This window comes from Dipteris shenzhenensis, chromosome 13 (assembly GCF_047967505.1).
Source record: "Dipteris shenzhenensis isolate YYH24624 ecotype China chromosome 13, Dip_SZ_1.0, whole genome shotgun sequence".
NCBI classification, from domain to species: Eukaryota; Viridiplantae; Streptophyta; class Polypodiopsida; order Gleicheniales; family Dipteridaceae; genus Dipteris; species Dipteris shenzhenensis.
Genome location: NC_141608.1, coordinates 19,450,305 through 19,476,136, shown reverse-complemented (window position 1 = coordinate 19,476,136; position 25,832 = coordinate 19,450,305). Strand labels below are relative to the sequence as shown.

The 25,832-nt window shown below is 44.7% G+C and overlaps 1 protein-coding gene across 1 annotated transcript; it reads right to left on the bottom strand.

Annotated features, from left to right (window-relative positions):
* Positions 1-940: 940 nt before the first annotated feature.
* Positions 941-25,110, bottom strand: LOC147895129 (protein CELLULOSE SYNTHASE INTERACTIVE 1-like). Its single transcript, XM_087383682.1, has 7 exons — positions 24,813-25,110; positions 23,801-23,902; positions 20,408-23,501; positions 5,298-7,842; positions 4,135-4,595; positions 3,221-3,337; positions 941-1,413 (listed from the first exon to the last, which is right to left on the bottom strand). The coding sequence occupies exons 2-7, from the start codon at positions 23,866-23,868 to the stop codon at positions 1,270-1,272; spliced, it is 6,429 nt and encodes a 2,142-aa protein (XP_087239808.1). The 5' UTR covers positions 23,869-23,902; positions 24,813-25,110; the 3' UTR covers positions 941-1,269.
* Positions 25,111-25,832: the final 722 nt, after the last annotated feature.

Here is a 25,832-nt window from a genome sequence, read left to right as displayed (position 1 = left end):
TATTGGGGTGAAGCTGTCCAAAGTATCGCATACACCCAACATGCCGTACAATATGCTTTGATTATATAAATTTGTGGTTCCTCCCACGATTTATTAGCAGACTAGCAATGAGAAAGTTTCCATTCCTTGGAAAACTGGCTTTCCAAAGAACGTGGCAGGTGGGCATGGACCAAGTGATAGCTTATTTGATTAAGCTGATCAACGGCTCATTGGTATCGCTCAATTTTTAATGGGGGCGTTAAAACATTTAATTTTATGGACGGTCAATTACTTGCCTGAATATTCTAAAACGCCCCTTTAAAGCTCAGCAAGGAGCATGTCGACTCATACCCGGCTGGCCAGTTTCCTAGAAGTGACAGCTTCATTCGTCGAGCCAACCAATTATGGCATCCTATTCCAAAGGGATGCTTCGAGACGATCAAATTCACAGTGTCTGTGATGAAGGTGGTGATAGGAAGTATCATGTGTGAACCTCGCACATACAGTTGAATCACCATGTTTGCCACACTGTAGGGCAAGAAGAACATGTGAGCCTTGGTTCCCTGCCTTTCACCACATATTGTCGACTAAAATGAGCCAACCTGTAACGATGTTCTTTTAAATTTTTAGAGCTGTAATGACCACCAGTCTGTGTACAAACTATTTGGCATTTTGGCAAACAGCATTACAGTGCATTATTTGATCGAGCAAAGTTTTGCGAGGACATCCATCTCCATTATATGACAATGAAGGAGCTCTGTCTGGTTTTTTATTTCAAGACAGAAGACAGTCGACGCAGAAACAGTATTGGTTATAGCTTTCAGACGTGCACAGGAAAACCTGGGGAAAGATGGTATCTGGTTTTCATCGAGAGAGAGAATCCCGCAACGCAAGAATCATCTTTGACAGCTTCTACATTTGCTAATGAGTGCTGCCCTTAATAACATCATGGGTAAGCATATTTTGAAAACTAAAACATTGGTCAAATAAGAAAAAGAATGGAAGTACAATTGATGACTAGCAAGGAAAATGATGTTATAGAACCCACCAGATAAGAGGAATCAAGATTCCATGTGAAACATCTGGAAATCGTAAGAGTCCATGAACTTTCTACTTGGAAATGCAATGTACAACACTAGTTGCCACAGATATTAGAATGTGATCAAAGCTCCAAAACTAAAGCATGAGACTACTTCTGACTCATAATGGAAATTGACGCACAACCAAAGGCATATCATATCTTACAGCTCTCCAGAATAATACAGCTCGCCAAGATACCGATATCCTGGATTAGCCATTTGACCATTGGAACTCAATCTCAAGAGTTCGGGAAGTCCCATCCCTGTTTGTGTCTGGAACAAGTGTATATTGTCCACTGACTTTTCCAAGCATCACAACACGATCTATTTGAATGGTCACTTTTCCCAAGGAACCCTGAAAAAACCCAAAATTGAATGCTGTCAATCAGTCAGTGTCAGTCGCACTCTTTCTCTCTAGTTAGAGTAAAACTTAAATGCAGTTAGCTAGATTTGGCTGTTTATTAGCATGCAAGTGTGCATCACCAAGACCAAAACTACTCTTTGGAACACGACAGAACTCACAGACAAGAATAAATGGATACATGCATAGAAAAAAAGTTCTAGGAGGGATAGCATCTTTTAGCCTTCATAATGAATACAGGAAAGCACACAAGAGATGATAACCTGATGGAAACAGTAGTTCTCGAGTCTCGACAGGTGCCCAGCACCTTGCCAGGGAATATTGGAAGAGAGTGGATCTCGTGCATGAGAGATTTCAGAATCGAAGCGCTTTGGGTAAAAATTCATACCCCCTATCCATTTTTATTAGCAGAGCAGGAAGTTTTATGCCAACAAATGGTAATCTTGCCGGGAAGTTTTATGCCAACAAATGGTAATCTTGCCAAAATGGACAAGGATAGGCTCCCTCATAAGCCATTGGAGGTAATAAGGACGGGCTAGTACAAGGCAACGTACAAATGATGGACCCCTGGAGGAAAGATGCATCATCTCTCTGATAAAGGCCTTGCTATTGGATAATTTATAACCCAAAAACTCGGGGGCAATATCTCTCATGAATCCAAAGAGATGCTGGCATTAGAAAGGAGAGATAAGGGACAGAAGGACCTCAACGACCACATTCCCTTTTCAAAACAAGGCCTGGCTCTCATTATCTTGAAATGTAAATAAGTAGCTGAAAAAACAACAAGAGAAGGTCTGAAGGCGCAATATGCAGAGTTTACCAATCAGAAAGTACCAATGGGAGGAATGGAGGATCATACCATACCCTCTTCCGACACCAAACATATCAACATATCAGGGTCAAATACAAGATAATTATCAACAGTGCCTCTTTCAATAACAGATAAAAATAGTGAGATCCCACTTAAAAGAATCTTGGCACACCGCAGTGAGCTCATGAGCATGGCATGCAGCCCAGCAAGTTTTATCACAGGTAGGAACACACAGTTGACAGCCATCTGTAGATCCTCCCTTACCCAGAAAAGCTCCTATAAAGAGTCTCTAACTCTCACTCACTCACTCCATTCTCAATAGACTATCCTTGGCTGTGCAGTTTCTCATTTTATGTTAGTTATAAGTAAATGGAGGTGGCAACAAGGGGAGGACAGGACGAGGATAGCAAATCCCATGCAAGAGACAGATCTGCACTTTATGTGATATGCAGGAGTCCGAGATAAGAGGATCAGTATGCTTTCAGATGCCCTGTATACTATGAGATCCATGGACGGCACCACTATCTTTTCGGTACGGGTTTCGGCCCACTCAGAGAGTTCCTGGTACATCCATATCAGCATCGGGTGGCTATTTTCCTTCTTAAGGTCCAGAGACACAGAGATCAGCTCATATGAGCATAGAGGAGAGAACATTAGGGATTGGCCAAACCCAATCAGAGCACGATCATGGACTTTCTCTCCAGTGGCCCGAGCCAGGGACAGCAGGGGATCAGATGCACGAGAGAGCTAGAGGACACAGCACGCCAGATCCAACCTTGAGTGGACACTCACATGAGGGCTGCAGTCATATCCTCTCTTCGACATAGGGAGAGACGAGACCGTTGGAGTGATGATAGCACTTGTCAAACAACGGGCCACATCACGAAGACTAAAGAGGAGGAAGGATGGACCCATCAATCCAGACATGCCAATCATAATTGGAGAAGAACATCACAGAAACAGCGAATGTGACGGGACCTTTTCTGTTACCTTTCCAAACGCATTTTTACTTTTGCATGATATACGAAGCTTCTGGCCCTTTGGAGGTGTGTCAAACGCCCATGCAAAGCTCTGGTTCCACTCTGGTGTGCTGCTGTTGGGTACAACCTGCAGGAAAACCAGCTTAAATCTCAAATGATTGCTAGCAAGGCAGTGTCTGTCATCAGTGCATAAAGCTCAAATGATTGCTAGCAAGGCAGTGTCTAGCATCAGTGCATAAAGCTCAAAAACCTCTTGTAAAGACATGGGTACTTTGTACAGTTCAAGACAGTTAAAAACACAGTTTGTCAGCACAAATCAACACCGCTAAAGAAATGTTAGGAAGCTGGCATGCCCTATCATATAAAAGAGGTGGGATATGCTGCAGGACCATGCTTGAAACTGTAAACCTTATGACCTTAAGGGGCAATGATGATATAGTGGAAGACAAGGTACAGTACTTCGAAGACGCAGATGGTTCTTCTATCGATGTTTTAAATTGAGGGGAAGCTCCCTTAACCCACAAAACATGGTTCCTGCAGTTCTTGTTTGATGAGTAGCATCTTTCACGAATGTGATCATCCTGAATTATTTATTTCCTGTGTCTTGCACAAAATGTGTTCGAGAAAGAAAGTTACTATGCAGCTTATTGATGCTTGGAATTCTTTCCCATGTTCATGTATTTCTATGATCACCAACGTCTGTCATCATGTGTGGTTCTCATTGACTTAAACAACTAGATCAACAAAAAGGCGGATCATTTACCTGTAGAAATTGCAATTTCTCTGAAGCTGTCTCATGACACTGAAGGCATGTTCTAAGACTGTCGAAGTTTGACATAGAGCTCTCTCTAAACCACTTTAATTGACAATTCCAAAAAAAATACCAAGATGGGGGAAGGGAGAGGGGATAGAGCAAATGTAAACCTTTGTCTGTCTTGGAGTGCCATTGCCCAAGGTCAATTTGCAAAAAGCATTGGTACTCCCCATTGATTGCTTCAGATTGTGACCACGCTTGATAGTGACAACCAAACTTCCTGGTAGACACTCCAACAAAACATCTGCCTTTTCCTGAAAGTGCTCTGGACCTGACCTCATCAGCAACTGCAGCACAGGAATAGCATCAACCATTGCCATGGCCTGTGTCTTGCCCACCTCTGCCGCACTGCCAGTGGATGACCACGCTTGTCTTAATAGCAACAATGCATCCAATGCTGCTTCTTGAGCAAGTTCAGTGCCAGCTTTCAAAGCGCCCACCAACTGGGGTATACACAATGTAGCTGCTTCTGTGCCACGAAGCCTTGGAAAGTTGTAAAAAAGTATGTCAATGGCTTTCAACATATCCTCATTGACTGTTCCAGTGGCCCAAAACTCTCGTTCCAGAGAGGCTGTGTAGATTTGGAAGAGCACAAGCATAAGATACACCTTATTTGCTCTCTCTCTCTCTCTCTCTCTCTCTCTCTCTCTCTCTCTCTCACACACACACACACACACGCACATACATTATGGACTTGAAGAACATTTTTTAGGATGCATACAAGAGATTTCTATGCTTCTAGCCTTCTTTTGTGACTTCTGCATGTCAACTAGCTAGATTCTCACATGAAAACCCCAAATGCCAGTAAACAACGGCCCTACAGTAGGACACAATCGTGCTTGCATATCATACAGCACATCGAATTGAACAGATAAGAAATATTAGCTGATGACTAGGGTCAAATATGGAAAGGAAGAGCTATCAGCACAAAAGGATTAATTACAGCCTATCACAGGTTGTCTTGTAAAATTACATAAAACAAAAATATAAATCTCATTGAAACAAAACGACGACACTTTACAACCTCTGACAATACCGCAGGAACATGTTCCTTGGATGCAACAAATCACGATTTATTTCAGTAAATTGTGTGGACAAAATCAGATGCTACAAGCATTTCCTTAAGGACCAGCAACATGCTAAGGCAGGTCACTCTGGGTATTGTTATTACAGTAAACATTTCACATTTAAATGTGTCCCACCAACCTGACACAGAGTATTCCCCCAAAAACAGAAAGGGGGGGCCTTCCATGAACTGCACAAGATATCTTACCTGTCAATGCTCTGATAATCTCACTGGTAGCATACTCTTGGATAGTGTGGTTTGAGAATAGTAATTTGATCAGAGCTGCTGCCTGTCCAGCAGTTTCAGTATTGCTTGAATTTAGCAGCTCCTGGACCACATGGACACCACCAGCCTCTGCAACTGCACGTTTATTAGACTTGCTATGCATTACTAGATTCTGTAGTGCACATACTGCTATCATTTTCATTTCTTCTGAGGGTTGATCCTCCAGGAGACTGACTAATGCACGGCAAGCAGAAACTGCATCTGTAGTGCGAGCTAGGCCATCATGTTGAAACAGGTCACCCAAAGCAAGGGCCGCCAAAAGTCGAGCTGGCTGAGTCCTTGTCTGGGGATCTAATAGATATTGTGAAAGGGGAGCGATGGCAAACTTTGCTCCCTTCATGTCTCTAACCTTTACATTATTGAACAGGGCTTCAAGAAGCCGTGCTGATGCTTCCTCACATTGATGGCATCTCAAGAGTTCAAGAAGTGCTTCTACAGCACCAGCCTGAGCCATTTCCTCTGCACTTGATGCATCATCCCTCTCTAAAACCAGCAAGGCATTGAGAGATATCACCACAGTAGCTTCAGAGGTTGACTTCAACAACCTAACAAGCACAGGAAGAGGCACTTGCAGGTAATATTGTGAGCTAAATCGCAAGATGTTTGAAAGCACATAAGCAGCAGACTCCCACAGAGCATGGGGGGGTTGAGGATCAACTTGGACAATGACCTTTGAGAGCTCAATAATGCCACCTGCATCTGCTACAGCATTGGGCCAACTGTTGGAAGCCCTTTCCAGAGCCTTGATTGCTTTCTGCTGCAAACTTTGCACCCCTAATCCGGTGATTCTCACAAGAGGAGCAATGGCCTGCTGGGTTGTAATATCTCGTTGAAATTGTTCTTGTACAAGAAGATGTGACAGCAATTCGGCAGCAAGCTGTTGTACAGTTTGAGACGGAGAATCAAGTAATGGGACGAGTGGCTCTATAGCCTGAATTGGAGTCAAATTCTGGCTTGCCAGGCGCTGAGGCTTTTCAAGAATATTAACAAGCACCTGCATGGCACTATGTTGTCCAGCTGTGCTCAGTCCTGGACGCCATAAAACAGTAAAAAGAGGCTCAACAACTTTTGCTGCTGCTGAACCCTTTGCAATGCTGCTGTTATTAGTTAGTATTCGAAGAAGTTCTGCCATCAAGGAACACAAACCATCTGGTGCAGCCAAAAGAATTTCAATTATACTCTCTATAATTCCTGCTTTCACCATATCTAACTTGCAGAGAGGGCGATCCTTCCCCAGCTTCGTAAGTGCACTTACTGCAGCCTCATGCAATGGGTAATTCTCACCAACAACCAGCCCAACAAGAGGAACTACAGCACCTTGAGCTGCAACAAGTTCAGCCTGTTGTTCATCATCCAGTAAGTTGTCTAAAGCACATGCGCCAGCATGTTGTGCCGTACTAGAATCTGAAATTAAAAGTGCAACTAGAGGTTGAATGCAGCTTGATGCAGCTGGAGTAGTGCGAACCCTGGAATTACTAAAAAGAACACGACAAAGCTCTGCAGCATCTTCCTTTAACTCCATTGAGCTGTCAGATGACAATACTTGACAAAGACCCTCTACTGCATTGGCTCCAGCATCTGCAATAGCCAGTGCCTTCGGAGGATTTTCTGCAGATAGTCTAATGAGTGCCCCAATTGCAGCCCGTTGCTCCTTTTCAGACCCTGAAATCAGCATCTCTACAAGTGGCGGAATAGCTTGTTTCCCTGCTTCTCCAACCCTGATATTCTCAGCAGTAAAAAGGCCCTGCAATGCCCTTGCTGCACTGTACCGAGAACCCCTAGTTCCCAGGCGCAGCACTGCAACAAGCTGATTTACGGCTCCAATTGCAGAATCATGTCGTCTGAGATCAGCACTACTGAACAAAATCCTGAGTAGATCAGCTGTTGCCTCTTCAATCGCATCTTGAGGACCCAATGAGAGATATTTTGTAAGAGCATCCAGTGCCCCAGCCTCTGCCATTGCCAATTTGTTTGTATTACTGCCTTTAGCAAGCTGCGTTAGTAAACCCAGAGCCAAAGAAGGTGCCCCTGGCCGATCTGGGATGGGCTTTAACAACTCAACAAGACCAGGTATGGCTTTGCGGGCAGTTGCACCGACCCTAATGTCATCCACTCTAAAAAGTCGTTCAAGGGCCACCTGATCAGGGTTAGGAACAAGGGAGAACTCTTCTGACAAAGCAACGAAGTTTGCAATATCTGACTCCAAACTTCCCAGCAGAGGTATCAGGCCTCCTGCTACCCCAGAATTTGCAACAGCAAGAAGTGTCCCACGGCTTCCATTGCATACAAGGCTAGCAAGAGCTTGTGCCGCAAAATATCGATCAATGGCTTCCTCAGATCTTAGAAGAATGGCGAGAGATGGTATTGCACGCATTGTTCCAGGTGACCGAGTAACATCCCGATGTTGGAAGAGGATAGCAAGCAATAACATGCTCACCCAAATAGTCCCATTATCTTCCAAATCTGCCTGTTAATGGAGAGCAGTTCAACATTTCATCTTAGTAAATACTGACATAAGATTTAAAAAAGGAAAAAAACTTTTTCCTTTGTAAGTAAATAAACAAGCCAAATTGTGAACAGATTGAAGGACTTAACGGAACCGATAAACTCAATACAGGACAAGTAAATACTTGAACTAATTTGAGAAAAGTTCATTAGCAAATGTAAAGGTACTCGTTTAGTAAAATCTGTTAGCCAAAAAGTACGTTTGGTTGCAAACTGTTTTGTAAAAATGATCGCAAATCAGACTCGATCTTTTAATCTCTTGAGAGAAAACCACATGTTGCTCAAAAAAATTTAGGCCGACTATATCAAGGACTTGACTCAAGAATGAAATATGCTAAAAATTTAAAACCCAAGCAGCTAGAGTAAAAGAGTGTTCGTGTCCAAGAGTGTCATTGTTTTTGGCTATAGATACACATGTGCACAGACATGCACATGAGTGCATGCACACACCACAGACACATATACTGCTTCACATTTTCTAGCACTGTCCACATACTTGTGATTTCCTCGCTCTCATTCGTCAGGGACTTCGAGCGAGATTTCCTACTGTTACTTTTGGTAGGTTCTCCAGGTTATTTGATTTTCATCCCGCTAGACAGGGTTTTGATTTATTTTTTGTTTGGGTGTGCTACTGGGCTCTTTGGACTCTATGGATGGACAGAAATCATAGTAGTCTTTGGTGATCCTACCTTTCCATCTTTCGTTTTTTTCAAACGATCTCTGCGGCAATCGTTTTATGATTGCTTTCAGACTCATTTGATTGATCATGATGTATATATGGCTTATACTGAGATTTTCATTTGAATAGTAGATTTTCATTTGAATAGTAGTTACTCCGCTTTTGGAGTAACTATAAATGTAATTATTTCATAGCAATAAAATATTTCTTCTCACCAAAAAAAAAAGTGTGTGTGTGTATGTATATGTATATGTATATGTATATATGTATATGTATATGTATTATATGTATTATATGTATGTATATGTACACGTTTTGTGTGTGCACACTTTTGCCCGCAAGGCAACACTGTTGCTCATCTTTTTTGGCAACTTCTTCCCTGGACATGCATGCTTTCTTCTATAATCGGTTCTCTGCGTGCAAAGGCCTTTGGAGATTGGATTATATGCTATTCTTAGCATTTATATGGTCGCATTCCCGGGAGTCCCTTCTCTGCCCATTTGATCCATGATTGGCAGCAGCTTCTAGCTCATCTAGTTTGATCAGGTTGTCCTCCAAATCCTAGGAAACCCTCCATCTACAGAGCATCCATTGGATGCCGTGTGTTTGATCAACCTTTGGTTCAGCCTCACAAGGCATATTTCCCACATCATTTGGGTATTCCTACAATTGAAGATGTTGTGGATGACCAGGGCTGCACACTCATCTTCTAGCTCATATAGTTTGATCAGGTTGTCCTCCAAATCCTAGGAAACCCTGCACACTCATCTCCCCCTCAGGCCAGGAGACTATATTATTTGGGTTTGCATCACAGGCCTATTTGACAGGTCCTTACCACTATACTGCAACCTTTCGGCCTGTTCCCCGTCTGTTTTCTACTCTTCCTTCGTCGGATTGGAAGTTTGATCAGGGATTCCGGGATACTGTAATATGCAACAGTTAATGATCATGTAATCACAGCAAGACCTTCTTTAAACGTTTAGCAAGTATGTCTTCAATGTAAACCACAAAGGGGTAAGGGGGAAGAGAGAACTACAGAGAGAGAGAACACTCTTCAAGAGAGTAAAATATGCAACCCTGAAGAGACCTGTGAAACACTAGACCCAAGGACCTGAGACGAAGCTTCAACCAATGATTGAGACCTCAAGCCGTCCACACTCTCAATGTGCACCACTCTGCGAGGTCAAGGATGAGGCTAGAGCTGTCCACGGGAATGCATGAGTGAGAGACATGAACTGAGATGTGAATGGACTGAAATTGAGAGAGCTGAAGCTCAAATAGCTGCGAGGTGAACTGAGAGAGCTGAGTAAATGGAATGCCAAGGTACGTATTGCTGAAAGGACCTGCTGAAACTGTTAAGAGGTCGGCATCTCCTGATGTCACATGGATCCGGTAGAGAGTGAGGGCCTCCTTGCTTGTGGGTGTGACTGCCCCATGAGAGCTTACCATAGGATGAGTGAGGGCATGTGTTGTAGGGCAGGTCTGATGGCTTGCCACCTTGCAGCCCGCAATGACACACTCTATGGTGGCATGTACACAGGCTATGGGCTGGCCAGGAGCAGATCTTGTGCCGCATCGCAGCTCCATTGGAGTCACGGCAGGTCATTGTGGTGGGCCTATTTGGCCACCCTTAGGGCAGCATATTTGCAGCTGTACAGGCCCCCCCGGGGAGCCTATTTGTAGGCAAAGTGGGCCGACCTTCTGGTCAGTCACCTGGGCCTGGTGGTCGGCCTGTGGAGGGCAGGGAGCAGCCCCTTATAGGTGTGCTGAGGTAGCCTGCATGGCAGGAGAGCAGCCCCTTAAAGGGCTTTGTGTGGCAGCCCCCATGGGCAGGTAGGGGGTCGGCCCACCGACCAGCATATGGTGGGGGGGGGCGGGGGGGCTGCCCATATATAGGCCCTGAAGGTACGAAACGAAGAGAGTGAGAGAGTGCAAGTACAAGACGAGTCAATTCAGAGTAGTCACGTCAAATCTTAGATAAGATGAAGAAACACAAGTACAAAGTACTAGTACCTAGACCTAGGACTAATTGTCCTAGGTGTCACATAGGACTAAGTCTCCTATGTGGCCTAGAAGGCACTAACACTATAAGTGCCTACACTTATGCCTACAAGGCACATACCATGGCATATAGGGCATCACTAGAATCACCAGTAGATGGCCTACAAACCCCCCTCCATGGGATGGGCTGAAGTACTCTGGAAACGTCTCAGAATACCTGGTAGTTTCTGGTCATGGTGGCACATGTTCATCCAAAAGGATATAGCCACCTATGAATGTACAAGGAATGTCAGATCATGTAACAAAGGGAACCAAGTGTAAAGCCTGTCGGAAGACTTCGAACTTGGGACGAGGAAGTGCCTTTGTAAACATATATGCGATGTTGTCCTCTGTGGGAAGATAGGACAACTCTATGTCTCCTGCTGACAACCGCTCCCGAACATAATGATAGTGAACTTCAATATGCTTGGTACGCACATGAAACACTGGGTTACGTGCAATGGCCAAGCACCCCGGCTGTCAGTGTAGACAATATTGGAGGATGTCTGGCAAATACCAAGATCTGTAAGTAACTGTCGAAGCCAAACACACTCTACTATAGCGGTGAAAGCTGCCCTGTACTCAGCCTCACAACTAGACATGGCAACTGTCGGTTGCTTCTTGCTGAGCCAAGAAATATATGAATTGCCAAGCAAAAAACAATTGCCAGTATGTGACACTCTGGTGTCGGAACATCCTGCCCAGTCACTATCCGTGTAAGCATGCATAGTAAGTAAACCCTGATCACCATACAAGAGGGCCAAATCCTGAGTGCCTCTGAGATATCTAAAGACTCTCTTCACTGCCTACCAATGCTGTGAACTAGGCATGTGCATGAATCTACTGAGCTGAGATACTCCATACTGCAAGTCAGGTCTGGTGTGACATAAATAAATAAGACATCCAATAGCCTACTGATAAAGAGTGATATCACATGGTGGGCTCCCATCATGAGCTGAGAATTTGAAGCCAGGGTCCACCGGAGTAGAGATTGGCTTGCAATCCTCAAACTGAAAACAATCAAGGAGCTATCCAATATACTTAGACTGAGACATCATGATACCCCCCTCAACATGAGCAAACTGAATGCCCAAATAATAATGGAGTCGTCCCATGTCTGACATGTCAAAAATCTGCTGCAAATCAGCCTTGAAAGCTGCAATTTGCTGAGTATCTGGGCCCATGATGAGCATATCATCCACATATAAAATCAGCACTAAAAAATCAGATCCACACCCACGGACATAAAGAGTGGGTTATGTGGAACTATTCTAAAAACCAAGGGATAGTAAGTGTGCATGAATTTTGGCATACCATGCCCTGGGTGCCTGCTTCAAACCATAAAGGGCTTTTCTAAGCCGGCATACCTTATTTTCAGAATTAACGACCTCAAAGCCAGGAGGTTGTGTGACATAGACTTCTTCCTACAGATCCCCATGAAGAAAAGCAGTTTTGATGTCAAGCTGGTGCACTTGCCAATGATGATGGGCTGCAATGGCAGTGACACATCTAATGGTAGTAATCCTGGATGTGGGAGCAAATGTCTCCTCAAAGTCGATGCCTTGTTGTTGGGCATACCCTTTTGCAACAAGACGGGCTTTGTATCGATCTATGCTGCCATCAGATTTCCTTTTTAATTTGTAGACCCACCGCATTCCAATGGCATGCTTGCCGAGAGGGAGATCTACTAATTCCCATGTGTCATTTTTGGCAATAGATTGTAACTCAGCTCTCATTGCATCCATCCACTCTTTGCTGTCAAAAGCATCTACATGGCACAGAGGCTCTTCATTGCAAGCTGTAGCAAGGAGTGCAAACTCAAGAAAGTGACCATGCTGTCTATTCCCTCATCTTGTACGGGCAGCAAAAGGCTGATCTTGTTTGCTGTCCCTCGATGTATCAAGAAGCCATCTGGGAACTTGCCTTTGCTGTCTATTGACAGCTCTTTCTTCAATGACTGCATTATGAGTAATGGGATCATTTTGTGCCGGAAGAGTAACCTGCAAATCAGCATGAGGTTGTGGCTGATTATTGCTTAGTGGAGGGCCTGCAGGACTCTCATGTTGCTGCTCAAAATCCTCTTCTAATGATGGCAGAGGTAACCAAGATTCAAAGGCATCAAACATGTCAATATCTAGCTTTGCCTTGCAGTCCACAAGAGGAGAAGCTGAATGTTCAGCAAAGATCACATCTCTACTGACAATAATCTTCCCAGTATTTGGTTGATATAACCGATACCCTCTGCTCTCCTGGCTGTGACCAATGAATATGCATTTCATTGCCTTGTCATCAAGCTTATGTCTCAGCTGAGATGGTACATGAACATATGCAAGAGACCCAAAAACTTTCATGTGTGAAATTGAAGGCTTCCTGCCTTTCCATGCTTCATAAGGTGTGATAGTCTTTAATACCCGTGTAGGTGATCTATTCAGCACATAGTTGGCACACATTACTGCATCAAGCAAAAATTTGTTGGGCAAAGACTTGGCCTTAAGCATGCATCTGGCCATCTCCATTGTGGAACTGTTTTTCCTTTCAAAAACGGGATTCTGCTGAGGAGTGTAAGGAGTAGTGCATGAATGAATAATGCCCCGTGAGGATAGAAATGCATCAAACTCCTTTGACATATACTCACCCCCCCTCTCTGTGTTGAGGGTGACAAGCTTGCATCCTGATTCATTTTCAACCATATTCAGCCATCTCTGAAAGCATAAGAAAACTTCAGATTTGGCCTTTAAAGAATATACCCAGCAATACCTTGTGAAATCATCAATGAGAGTCATGAAATACTTGTATCCTCCAATGGCATTTGTCCTCATTGGGCCACAGACATCACTGTGTACTAGCTGCAATTTCCTTTTGAGAGTTTTGGACAATTCTTTAAAGGAAATCGATGCATCTTACCCAAAAGACAACCCTCACACACATGTTTGGAAACTATGTGAGTCTGAGGTACATCATTTGCCATCTGCTGTGAATGTAGCTTTGCAAGAGCTCTATAATTGAGATGGCCCATTCTCTCATGCCAAAGATGAGTTTCAGCAAGCTATGAATCTGAAATAGCCAATGCTTCAATAGAAAGTGCAGCTGAATGATAATCAAGGTGATAGAGCCCTTTCTGCAAAGTGCCAGTGAGAACTATGGCATTGTCATCACGAAGATCATATACTAGGCATTTGTAGCCATCAAAGATTACTCTGAAACCTGAAGTAGCAATTGCTGAAATTGAAATCAAGTTGACTTCAATGACAGGCACAAAAAGAACATTTGTCAGAGTGACAAGATGGCTGGAAATGGATGTGAGCTGCACATCTCCAACTCCTTTTACAGCATATGAAGCATTATTAGCACATGTAACAGTCCCCCCTCGAGGTGCATCAGCTAGAGAATGAAACAATTGACTGCAAGATGTGACATGCTTGGAAGCACCACTATCAAAGTACCAGGACTGAGCATCATTAGCAGTAAAGAGTGCATCAGCTTTGGAGGGATCAAATGAGCAATGGACAGCCCATGCCCAATCATCCTAAAGAGCATGTGCATGTGAAGCATCTGCTGGCTCATGGGATTCAATGGCATGTGAGGCATTAACTGTCAATCCTGCTTTCCTTTTCTCCGAAGCAATGCACTTCCTGCATTCTGAAATGTCATGTCCAGCATAGTTGCATCTTTTTTTCTTTCCCTTATCTGCTGTATTTTTAGATGCATGGGAGGAATTGCAGCTGCTATGCGTAGAGGAATTGCAGCTGCTGTGCACAGATTTTGGATTGACCATAGGGTTGGAAGCCTTGCCTCTTCCTGTTTGCTGTGAAGCAAATGCATGATCAGGAATAATGGCTTGTCTGTTAGCTCTACTTTGCTCTTCCTGCAAAAGCAAAGTAACTAGCTGATCAAAAGAATAGTGGTCTGGATTACCCATGGCCACTAATCTAAGGGTTGTAGCAAACCCTTGATATGTATCTGGCAGTCCATTCAATGTGGTACTGACAAGCTGTGAATTTGGCACCACCTCATCAATGTTGGCAAGCTGTTCCGTGAGGTCCTTGACCTTTGTCAAATATGCATCCATTGACTCACCTTCATTCATATTCACTTCCTGTAATTGCCTTCTCAAATATGCAACACGAGCTTCATTGTGTATCTGATCGAGAGAAGCCAATTTATCCCAAGCATCCTTTGCTGTCCTGCAAGACCGGATGTGTGGAATAATGATTCTCTTGCATGATAAAGCAATGCATGAATGTGCATTTGCATCTCTTGCATCCCATCTTGACTGTTCTTGAGTTGAAAGAGCAGCAACAGGAGTGCTAGAGGAAGAGGCATCAGGAGGAGTACCCCCTGCAGAAGAACCAACAGTAGAAACAACCACTGAAGCATTGGCTGGCCTCAAATCAGCCCCAGAAACCATATTCCACAAATGCTTTGCAACAAGAATATGTTTCATGAGATAAGACCACATCGGATAGTTGGTGCCATCCAACTTATCATCTTCACGAAGAACTCCAAATAAATCTTGATTGTTCCCAGCCATAGCAACTTTGATACCCTGTAAAAGACCTGAAAACCCAAAAGCCTCAAGGCTATCACTGCAAAAAAGCTGGCTGTCCCAAAAATGACAGCAAATATCTGCAAATTTCTGACCCAAATCAAAGGCAGATCTGACCCAAATGTGACTGTGACAGGCAATGTTCACTGCAAAAACAGCAAATTTGGCAAAAGCCCCAAATTTATTGAGGGCAAATACGCCAAAAAGAGGGCAAATGTAGAAAAGCCCCAAATTTTGCTGAAATTTTTGCAAATGTGACCCAATGTATGCAAATCTGACTCAATGTCCTGCAAATGTAACTTAATGTCCTGCAATCTGACCCAATGTACTGCAATCTAAACAAGAAATTGCAAAACAAATCCCAAAAATCCAATATGCAATCAAAGGAGGTGTAAAGAACTGAAAACGCCAAATTTTCCAATGTCCTGCAGATCAGCAAAAGCCCCAAATTTCAAACGGTGGCTATACATAAGTACGATGGCCGTACGGTGTACGGTGGCTGTACGGCTGATCTGTCGGTGGTATCACTATAGGTACGACCCTGCATACGGTACGGTGTACAAAATAGCACGATGTACGGATGGAGTACGGCGCGGTGTACGATACACGTACAAAATAACGCGATGTACAGATGAAGTACGCACACAGTGTACGATACACGTACGGAAGAGCACGATGTACAGATGAAGTACCCGCACAGTGTACGATACACATACGGCGATGTAGGTACAGCGATGCACCTTTGCTCACGTACGGACTGTACGGCGCAGATCCTGTAGGCAATACAGGATACCACTGAATGTACGGAAGGGAATACACCTTTGTAAGAGGTTGTGGAAGCTGGACGCCTGAATCTTGGACTGCAGCTGAAAGCCTCGAACAGGCTGGAAATGTGTCGACCAGCAGGGCAGAAAACTCCAAATGAACAATGGAGGACTTGGGGGCTGAGGAGAGCTGGAAGACTAGAGCAATACCTGCTCTGATACCACTGAAGGTACGAAACGAAGAGAGAGAGAGTGCAGGTACAAGACGAGTCGATTCAGAGTAGTCACGTCAAATCTTAGATAAGATGAAGAAACACAAGTACAAAGTACTTGTACCTAGACCTAGGACTAAGTGTCCTAGGTGTCACATAGGACTAAGTGTCCTATGTGGCCTAGAAGGCACTAACACTATAAGTGCCTACACTTATGCCTACAAGGCACATACCATGGCATATAGGGCATCACTAGAACCACCAGAAGATGGCCTACAGGCCCCCTCCCGCAAATGTTTGCATCTCAATTTGGAGCACTTGTACCTATCTATGGCGGGGTTTTCCCCGCAATTCTTTGGTTTTTGTCCTGAGATCCCTTGCAATCTCATGTTTTCTCCTCTCCTTCTCAGTGTTGTTTGTGTGGGGTTTGCTCTCTCTCTCTCTCTCTCTCTCTCTCTCCCTCTCTCTCTCTCCATTTCTGTCCAGACGCACTGCACTTCTCACATGGTGTCAGAGCCACGGTTGGCTAGAGACCCGAGGAGTAGAGGGAGTGTTGAGCCAGCAAACTCAAGAGGAGCTTTTAGGGCTGCTGTTCAGAAGCATTTGTGAGGAGGAGTGTGCAGAGCTGTAGACTGTATGGGTGTCAACGAAGGCATGACTTTGAAGGGTGCTTTAAGATTCAAAAGGAGGAGTTCTCGAGGGTCAGGACAGCGAAGACGTGAAGGTAAATAGGCGCCAAGCCTCTTCATAGTCTTCTTCAGGCCTCTCCTTTCTTTCTTCTGTCACTCCCCTTCTCTACCTTCTTTCCCATCCACTCTCTCTTCCAGTTCAATTTCCTCTTCACTCTGACACGTCTACCTTGGCTGAGACGGCAGAGAGCAAGGCAGCAATTCCAGTTTTGCCCACCTTCCCGATCGACAGTCCATTGAATGGTTTCAATGACGGTGTCTAGCGGGAGGTCAAGACCTTCTCACAACTGTGGGGCTGTGTCAATGCGAGGGTAAGGTCGTTCATATTTCTTAACTGTACTCCTCAAGTGATTAATCACATGAAGCATATGATGATGGCCAAGAGTATCTGGGAGCAACCTCTCCCATGAAGAGGGTCTCCCTGGAAGTCCAGATGAGATCATTCATGCGCGAGCACATCAAGAAGTTGCAGGAACTTCAGCAAGAGATCCTCCAGGCAAGGAAGCAAATATCTTCCAAGGATATGGCCATAACACTGCTGTCCCAGCTATCTTCTCAGTATGCTGCATTCTATTCGTCCTTGATAACCAGTGTAAGGATGAATATGTTAATCTGGGAGGATTTAGTCTCAATGGTGCTTGACCAGGAGAAGTGATTTGTAGATTGTACCTATGAGAGTCAGCCTGAGGCTTTGGCAGCTGAGACGGAAGAAGTTGACAGCTGAGGAGCGGGAAGCACTCAAGGCCTCATGTACATGTAGCCAATGTGGCCACGAAGGTCATTACTGGCGGCAGTGTCCTAAAAGGATCAGTGAGGGGACCAGTGACCCAAAGGACGGTTCTACAGCTGCCACGTCGCTTGTTCCAACCTTCTCGTAGAACGCAGCAAGATGTGCTGCCAGCAGGCTTTCTAAATCTAGATTGAGGATTGCTTGCTTGTTTGTGGCAGCGCTACCTGCCAGACAGGTGCAATGATGGAGTCTTATATCGATGCACGCTTTCAAGTAGGACCTAGAGCCACGAGGAGTTGTTCCCGCTGACTTCAGTGGCAATATCTTACCAGTATGTATTTTGTTTGGACATCATTACCTAGCAGATCTAGAGGGGGTTTCCTTGTGTTCTGTTGCAGCTATTGTCCATCAAAGGGCTTCCTCTTTCTCGCGTTCCTCTCGCATCAACGACAGCAGTTTTTTAGAATCTGAGCCTCCTTCAGATTCTTGAGGCGTTTCTTCTTCCTTCTGTCTTCTAATTTCTTCTAGCTGTCTTTTACTTTCTGCCCACTCCCAAAAAATTTCTTCGAGCTAGGCCTAGAGGCGTTTGTTCTGTTCCATAAGCATCTCCATCATTTCCCAAGTGCTTTACAGAAGCATACTTTTCTGGCTGTCTGTCTGCTTGGAAGTCCGACTCATAGCTGAACTCTTATAATCTTCTCCCTTCCATGTGGCTTGGCTGTGGTTTTTCCTTACCTTAGCACAACCATGCACGTGCGGTAGTCAAGCTTGATCACACACCCCACTGATATCTAACGGTTAATGATCATGTAATCATAGCAAGACCTTCTTTAAACCTTTAGCGTGTATGTCTTCAATGTAAACCACAGAGGGGTAAGTAGAGAGAGGGATAAACGAGTCGACAACTGATTGGGTACATGTACCCACTGAGGGCCCCCTCCCACAATACATAGGAGAACTTGCTTTAACCCTGGAGAACTGAAATTCACCTGAGAGCACTCTTCAAGAGAGCAAAGTATGCAACGTTGAAGAGACCCTGTGAAACACTAGACAACCCAAGAACCTGAGAAGCAGCTCCGTCGATGTAGACCACCCTGTGAGTTGATAACAATTCTACTGCTGTCCACAGGAATGCAGGGTGTCTGCGTGAGTGAGAGAGGTGAATTGAGATGTGAATGGGCTAAGAATGAGAGAGCTGAAGCGAACTGAGAGATGGAATGCTGAGGTACATACTACTGAAAGGAACTGCTGAAACAGCCTTGGCACTGCCCTGCACTGCTGCTGTCCAAGTCACACCTTTGCTGCATGGTATCCTGTCCTGAACTGATGGCGGAAATGGCCCAGGACTGGAGGCTGGAACTGTGCAGCTGGAGGCTGAACTGAGGGAGCAAGCTGGAGAAGATTGAAGCAACGATCAGAAACTGAATGGCAGTATGGGGGGCTGAGTGCCCTTTATATAGGGGCTGGTCTGGCTGACCTGGCCCGCCAGGCAGGTCAGCTGATTGACCTGGCGGGTAGGGACTCCCGACCCGATTTGGTCAACCCTATTGGCCGACCTTGGGCGACCCAGCTGGCCAATAAAAGGCTGCTTGGTTGGCCCTTAAATGGGAGCTCTAATGCTGTCCATTTGACCAAACTGACAACGAACTAATCTAGGCCAATTCTAGCTAACCTACACAGTTTTCCAATGGGTATTAGAGTGCAAGAATTGATCCTTAAGGCTGGCAGATTACCTAGTAGCGTGTGCCTGACTTGTCCCTGAACTAGAGTTCACAATGCGACAACGGCATACGACAAAAGTAGCCTGTTTTAGGAACTACTGCTGTACATAATGCACTTGATGATGAATCCAGTGTCACAATGCAACCTTGTACAAGGGTGCATGTGACAATTACTCCCCATTCTCCCTTGCAGATCTTTCAACCATACAGGCTTACCGTATATTGGTTCCACAGCTGCGGATTTAGGAGCATGGTAATCGTCTCTGGCGTCTTGACAAGTCTCTTGCTTGGTGGATGACTTGTCTCATCGCATATGAAACAGTAAACTTCCTCTCAATCAGAGGGTGTTCTTATGGCATTGGTGGATGCATTACCTGTGCTTTCTTTGTTGGCTGCCAGGAATATTATTTCCTCAGCTTGCCCTACATGTTCGCATCCGAGTCACACCAGATTATGCTCAATCCTTTTACTGTGCCGCTCTTAGGCTCTATGGTTGATATATCATGCCCGTAACATTCGGTTGTGCAGGTACTCCCTCGGTGGATGTTTATACGTTCTTTTGTTCTTCTTTGCATCAGTCTCTCCAAGATGCCAACTTTCTTGGAGACCTTCCTTTGGCCCAGCTGGAAGTATATTATCACTGTTTCTAGTTTTCTACTAGTAGCTGCTCTGTTCTGGGGCAGCTATGAATATATATTATTTTTATAATAAAATAGTGTTTTTCACAAAAAAATTGTGTTGTGCGTTCTCGCACACCCCAACACCTAGAACAAAGGCTTCTATGCTCTGCACTTGCATCTAATACTTTTTTGCAGTCTTAACATGCCAGGTACCCAAATTTCAAAAACAGAAGCTTGATAGTGCAAGATCTACTCAATTTTATACCATAGTTAATCAAAGGTAGCTTTAAGAACCATATTATCAATATAAACCTTATGAATTCAAAGTTCTATAAAGCCCAAAAAAACTTAATCTTCACTAGGCCAATCCTTTTTCTATCTACTATAGAGACTCCTAGTTTCAAATTTATATCGCACTCCAATCAAACTATCAACAGCAGTTCTTTTTCTATAATTTTGATCTTTTTCGTTTAGAATTGGAACACACATCAGAAAAACAGATCAGCTTATAAGTTATAACACTCACCTGAGCTGAGTTGGAAACCACATTCGCAAGTTTCTCAGTCAGAAGCTCAATGGCACCTGCCTCCATTATTGCAACTTTACTTTCATCGTCATGAGAAGCTATTATAGATAGCAACCATAAAGCAGCTGTGCCTCCCAGCATTGCAGCAGGATCATGTTCTAAATGAGCTTTAAACTCATCTGCTTGACCATACATCCTCTCCGTATTTTTTTCCCCTCTCTTCATATCGGTTCCTTCTTGTACATCAATATAGCACCTTTCTGACTGATTATCTAATTCCTTAACACCAAGCATGTCAGTGAGAGACTGGATAAGCAGAAAGAAAGATCCCGATTCATTTAGCCCTTCCATAGCTCTCTGTCTGTGTTCCTTGAACGCACAAATTAAGAGCGCCGTCCCTCCAACTTTCACTTCAATCCTTGAAGAGTTGATGACGTGACTTGCAAGGGCAGCAATACATCTAGATGTACCTGCTATCAAATCACCTAATACAACTGGCTGATCCCGACAGAGCCTAGCAAGGACTTCTATTGCCTTCTCTTGCATGGACGGCCTTCCAACAGCTACACAAGTCACAAGAGGGCCTAAACTGTAAGGCACTTCGGCTAGGACTGACCAAGGAGGCCTGCTACATGTTCCAGCACACCTTGCCCTGGCCAAAGATGCAAGGGCTTCCAGAGCCTCTGATATCGCACATTCTTCAAGGTTTGTGGCTGCCAGGAGAGCCACAAGTGCAATAACAGTGCCACAGTTCTGGATGCTCTCACAAAGAACATCGTCAACAGGACGAAACCTCATGAGCCGTGCCAACGCACCTGCAGCATACTCCTTTCCTTCATTTGTGCCTTCGCGTAGAACTCTCGTTAAAGGCATAATCATATCCTCAGCAGGAACCTCTTCAGATATCTCTGCATCCATTAAGAGATTTGACAAAGCTGTTGCTGCCATCTCTGCAACTACTATGTCAGATGATTTTGCCAATGTTATCAATGGCAGCACAGAACCCTTTGCAAGATGAGCGACCTCGGGATTCTTCTCAATGGACAGGAAAAGAGCAGCAAGGGCTCTGGCAGCTTGAATGGCAATCCGCTCAGTATTTACACTCAGTAATCCGATAAGCAGCTCAAGCCCATCCACAATCAGTGGACTCTCCCGAAGGTCCTTCCTCACATCAAATACCTTGGCAAGAACTGAGGCAGCATGTTCTTGAGTCTCCTCATTTGCTGAATTAAGCAGTCGTAAAACGACCTGTAGTGCGTCGTTAGCAGCGGCTCCCTCTTTCAATATATCATCGTGAGATGCAACACAAAGAAGACAACCCAGGACATTCAACACATGAACCTTGGACTGTGGCAGGTCGCCCAAGAGTAGAGCAGCTAATTGGCTAAGTGTGCTGGCATCTGAGTCCTGCACTAACTGTGTTAGAGCCTTTGCTGCAATTTCCTGTCCTTTCAAGCCAGCATTCTTTAAAAGCCATAAAAGAGCTGGAACAGCATCTGCAGTTTCAACGCAGGCTCGAATGTCTTCACTGTGAGTACAGAGATTACCCAGTATAAGGGCAGCATCCTCTTTTGCTTTTGCAGAGCCTGTTTCAAGCAATTGCACCAATGGAGGTATACCACCAGCAGCTGTAATTGCCCATTTGCTACCCTCAACTTCTTCAGTAAGGATGGAAAGCAGAGCCACAGCATATTCTTGTTGTTGCTCAGACGACAATCCCAATAAGGATATCAGAAGCTGGACACCCTCACGCCCTCGAAGAGATTGCCAAAGATTCACATCTCCACTGCACAGATTTCTGAGGGACCTCATTAGATCCTCTTGAACATCTGCATTGGCCATAGTAACCAACCCAACCAGCATTTTTTTCCCTTCTGCATGATTCAAACCTTTTGGCAGAACAGCATTGCCATAAAGACTAGCAAGAGCTTCAATGGCACGCTCCTGAACCAACTGTGGAACACGGGATTTAAGCTGTTTCACAAGAACACGCTCGATCATTTCTGCATCGACCACATCAGCAGAATTTGTGCCGTCATCAAACACCATAAGTGCATATGCGAGTGCACCAATTATATCAGCCATCTGAGCATCTGGCCGGCTAGACTCTATAGTTTCTGCAATGCTTAGAATCACTGCAGACATTCCATTGAAAATGTTTGCTAAAGCACTCATGGCATTCTCTTGCAATGCTTGGGCAAACCTCCCCTGCATAAACTCTTTTGAAGGTGCCACAATAGCACTAATCAAGATAGATATAGCACCAGCTTCTGACAGTGATCGTCTGGCTTCCTTGAAAGTCAAAGAGAGGGCCCTAAGTGCACCAGCTGCCTCTGCACGAACTGATATGTCATTTCCAGAGCCTATAAGTTTGAGCAGTGGTTCTACAGCTCCAGCACTTAAAACCTGTTTACTGCTTGATTGAGAAGCCATCATGAGACTTGCAAGGAGAGAAGATGCGTTTGCCTGTGCAACTGAGCTTCCGTGATGTAACAATCTGACAAGAATCTCAATACCCCCTGCTTCTAGAGTTGCTGACCAGAAGCCTTCAGTGTTGAGGCACAGATTCTGTAGTGCTCCTGTTATAAGACCCTCAACAGACCAATCTAGCTTTTGTTTTGGTTGCAGCTGTTCCCACAGTTTAGGAACAACACCCTCCGTTGCAAAGATTTTAGAACCAAAATGGTCTGTTACCCCTCCTTGTGACACTGCATAGATCGTCTGAGCTGCCGCAACCTGAGCATCTGCGGAGCCTGTTTTCAAAAGAGCAAGCAAAGGGGGAATGCATCCCCCAAGGAGCACTTTGACTCTCAACTCCTCCTCCTGGCAGAGTGCCCCTAAGATAGCTGCAGCGTTCATTTTTGCTGTCAGTGTTCCTGATCTCACTAAGGCTACCAACAGAGGTATAGCTTGAGAGTGGGTCCCAATGGCAATCCTAGCTTCCTTCCTGGCTTCTGCAAGCTCAAAAAGCTGCCTGGAGATGAGCTCCTTTTCACTGGAATTTGAGACATTTGTGCGCAATTGCTCAATGCTTTGAGCAACATTTGCAAATATTCCATCAGGATCGTCCATACCTTGGGTTACATTCCAATCCCTGAACAGAAATTAAAATACTAGTCAGAAATATTAGAATGTAAGTGAACAACCTCTCTCTCTCTCTCTCTCTCTCTCTCTCTCTCTATCTATATATATATATATATGGCCCGTTTTAGTCTATGGCCGGGGCTCAAAGTTCTTCAGTAAAGAAGAGCTGTCGCCTGAAAGGAAAAAAACGTTTGTAAAAGTTTGCAATACCGATCACTAGCAAAATCCACAAAATACAGGAATAAAGAACACTTCAAATGTGCAATCATCCTATTCTTATCCTTACGTACTTGAAAGGCAAAACAGTACCTTAATCGTAAACCCAAGGCAGAACGAGGAGTTGGAGGTTCTGTTTTTGGAGATACTGAAGTCTGCATTGCTCGCCTTTACCTGCCTTGCCCGTAATTAAATCTGCCACAGAAATTCAAGTAGTCGTTCATTGCAAGTTAAAGCTACAAAAGTGCCCTCTACTGTTTTTTATTTTAAAACCTTGATACCAAAGTGCCTTGTAGTTCTATGCAATTCCCATTAAGCAACAGGCTATTTCTGTACTTCTAAATAATGGTCAAATATTGTTACACGCATTTGCTGTGAACTTCAAATCGTACTGAGCCCTATGCCAAACGGCGATCAACGAGAAAGTAGCCTTGCAGTCAGGGCTCAGCTTGAGCTCATCAGCTTAAAAATGATAGAAGCTAAGCCGCCTTAGAATTGGTGCATACACAGCACCAAAGCTTCTGTTGAGTGAATTTTTGCTAACTATGTAGAACTGTTAGGGCTTGAACTTATAGAGTAAAGCCAGACTGGGGACTTCAATGAGCCCTTGGAAGTAAAATGCTCACCATATGTTAAAGTCCTTTTCAAGGATCGATGCACTAGCTTTTGGGCCAAAGATCAAGCTAAGGGGACTGACGCGCAGTCGCGACCACACATCAACATTCAAGCAACATAGCATCTCTCAAACTCCTGCAAATCGTGTACTACTGAGCACAGGCTCTGGAGATCGTTCAACCTCTGCTGGCGTGATTAGCTCACTGTGGCACATATCATTGCTTGCAACTGGATCGATTATACAACCAGATCACACCTAGTTATCGTATCGTCTTGTGTTAAAACGGGGGGATCAAACGCCTACGTCGACTAGAACTGACGAAGTAAAGGCAATGCAAGATACAAAGGCGAGCGCCAAGAAAGAAACAGGTGCTGCAAAGAACGACGCCGATGCGGTGCACGGTATAGTGATGCGCAAGCCTAAAACGTGTCCCGGAACAAGATCTTCAAGCTCGAGGGAGAGTAAAGAGAGCTGAAAGTGGGAAATTACCGGCGGATCAGCAACGAGCGAGGGAGATGGGAGAGGCGAGGTGAAATGGGGAAGAAATGAGGCGAGGAGAGGTGAGGAGGGAGGGGGATGAGGATGATGAGAGGAGGATCGAGAAGAGGGAGGAAGGGGAAGGTACAATGGGGATCGCCATAGCCAAGGCGATCAAGCCATCGCCATAGCCAAGCTCGAGGGAGAGGAAACAGAGAGACAGAGAAAGAAAGACTAGGAAGTAGAGTGTGTGAACTGTGAAGCAAAGTGCTTCATACGTTAGTAGGCGCCTCTTTTTACATTACAATGCTCCTTACGAGACACACACACACACACACACATTTCACATTTTGAAGGGGTGTGGTGCTCATCATCTTCAACATTTGGTGGTGTTCTCCTCTGGTCTCTTGTGTGGTTTGGTCTCTGGTCTGTCCTGGTCTAGTCTGGTCTTCCCACTCCAGCCCCGGCTACTCGCCTCGCCTCTGTTTATCAAAGCATAGTGCCACATTGAACAATATTATTAGATCCACCAAAAAAAGGGCGTGGACAAAGTTGGGCAGCCAAGACCCGTCCCCGCCCCAGAGCATGGGTGGGGGTTTTACATCGTTGAAGGCATTTATTGCATCAAGTTTGGCGGATGCTTCAACCTACCATACCTTGCCACATACTTTATAATAGCTTGGGCGGTGTGTAATGATCCCCGCCCTCCAAAAGGGAAAATATAGAGGCTTGGGCGAGAGGGGGGGGGGCTTGGTCTTTAAAGACCCTAGGGAAAATAGAAATTCGAGAGGACCCCCTCGTGTTAAACGTCTTTAGGCAAAATAGAAATCCAAAGTACCTTGTGTTGATTGATTCCTCCCCATACATCTTCATGCACATAGAAATTTGCTTATTTGGTTAATACGTTCGCAGGCAAAAAAGCTACTCCTTTCAAGAAGGCCCCTTTACAATGCTCCTCCCAATCTCCCCAAAAATCTTGAAGGCCCACTCAAATTTTGAGGGGAGTGGTGGAGTTGATTGATTCCTCCCGAA

What these genes read in the sequence shown, in the direction of transcription:
- LOC147895129 (XM_087383682.1), bottom strand. Translation starts at nt 23,868, where the DNA reads ATGCAGACTTCAGTATCTCCAAAAACAGAACCTCCAACTCCTCGTTCT. An exon ending in GCACTCCAAGACAGACAAAG is followed by an intron (nt 3,338 to 4,134) that starts GTTTACATTTGC and finishes GTTTTCCTGCAG; the next exon opens with GTTGTACCCAACAGCAGCAC. An exon ending in GTAAAAATGCGTTTGGAAAG is followed by an intron (nt 1,414 to 3,220) that starts GTAACAGAAAAG and finishes GGGTTTTTTCAG; the next exon opens with GGTTCCTTGGGAAAAGTGAC.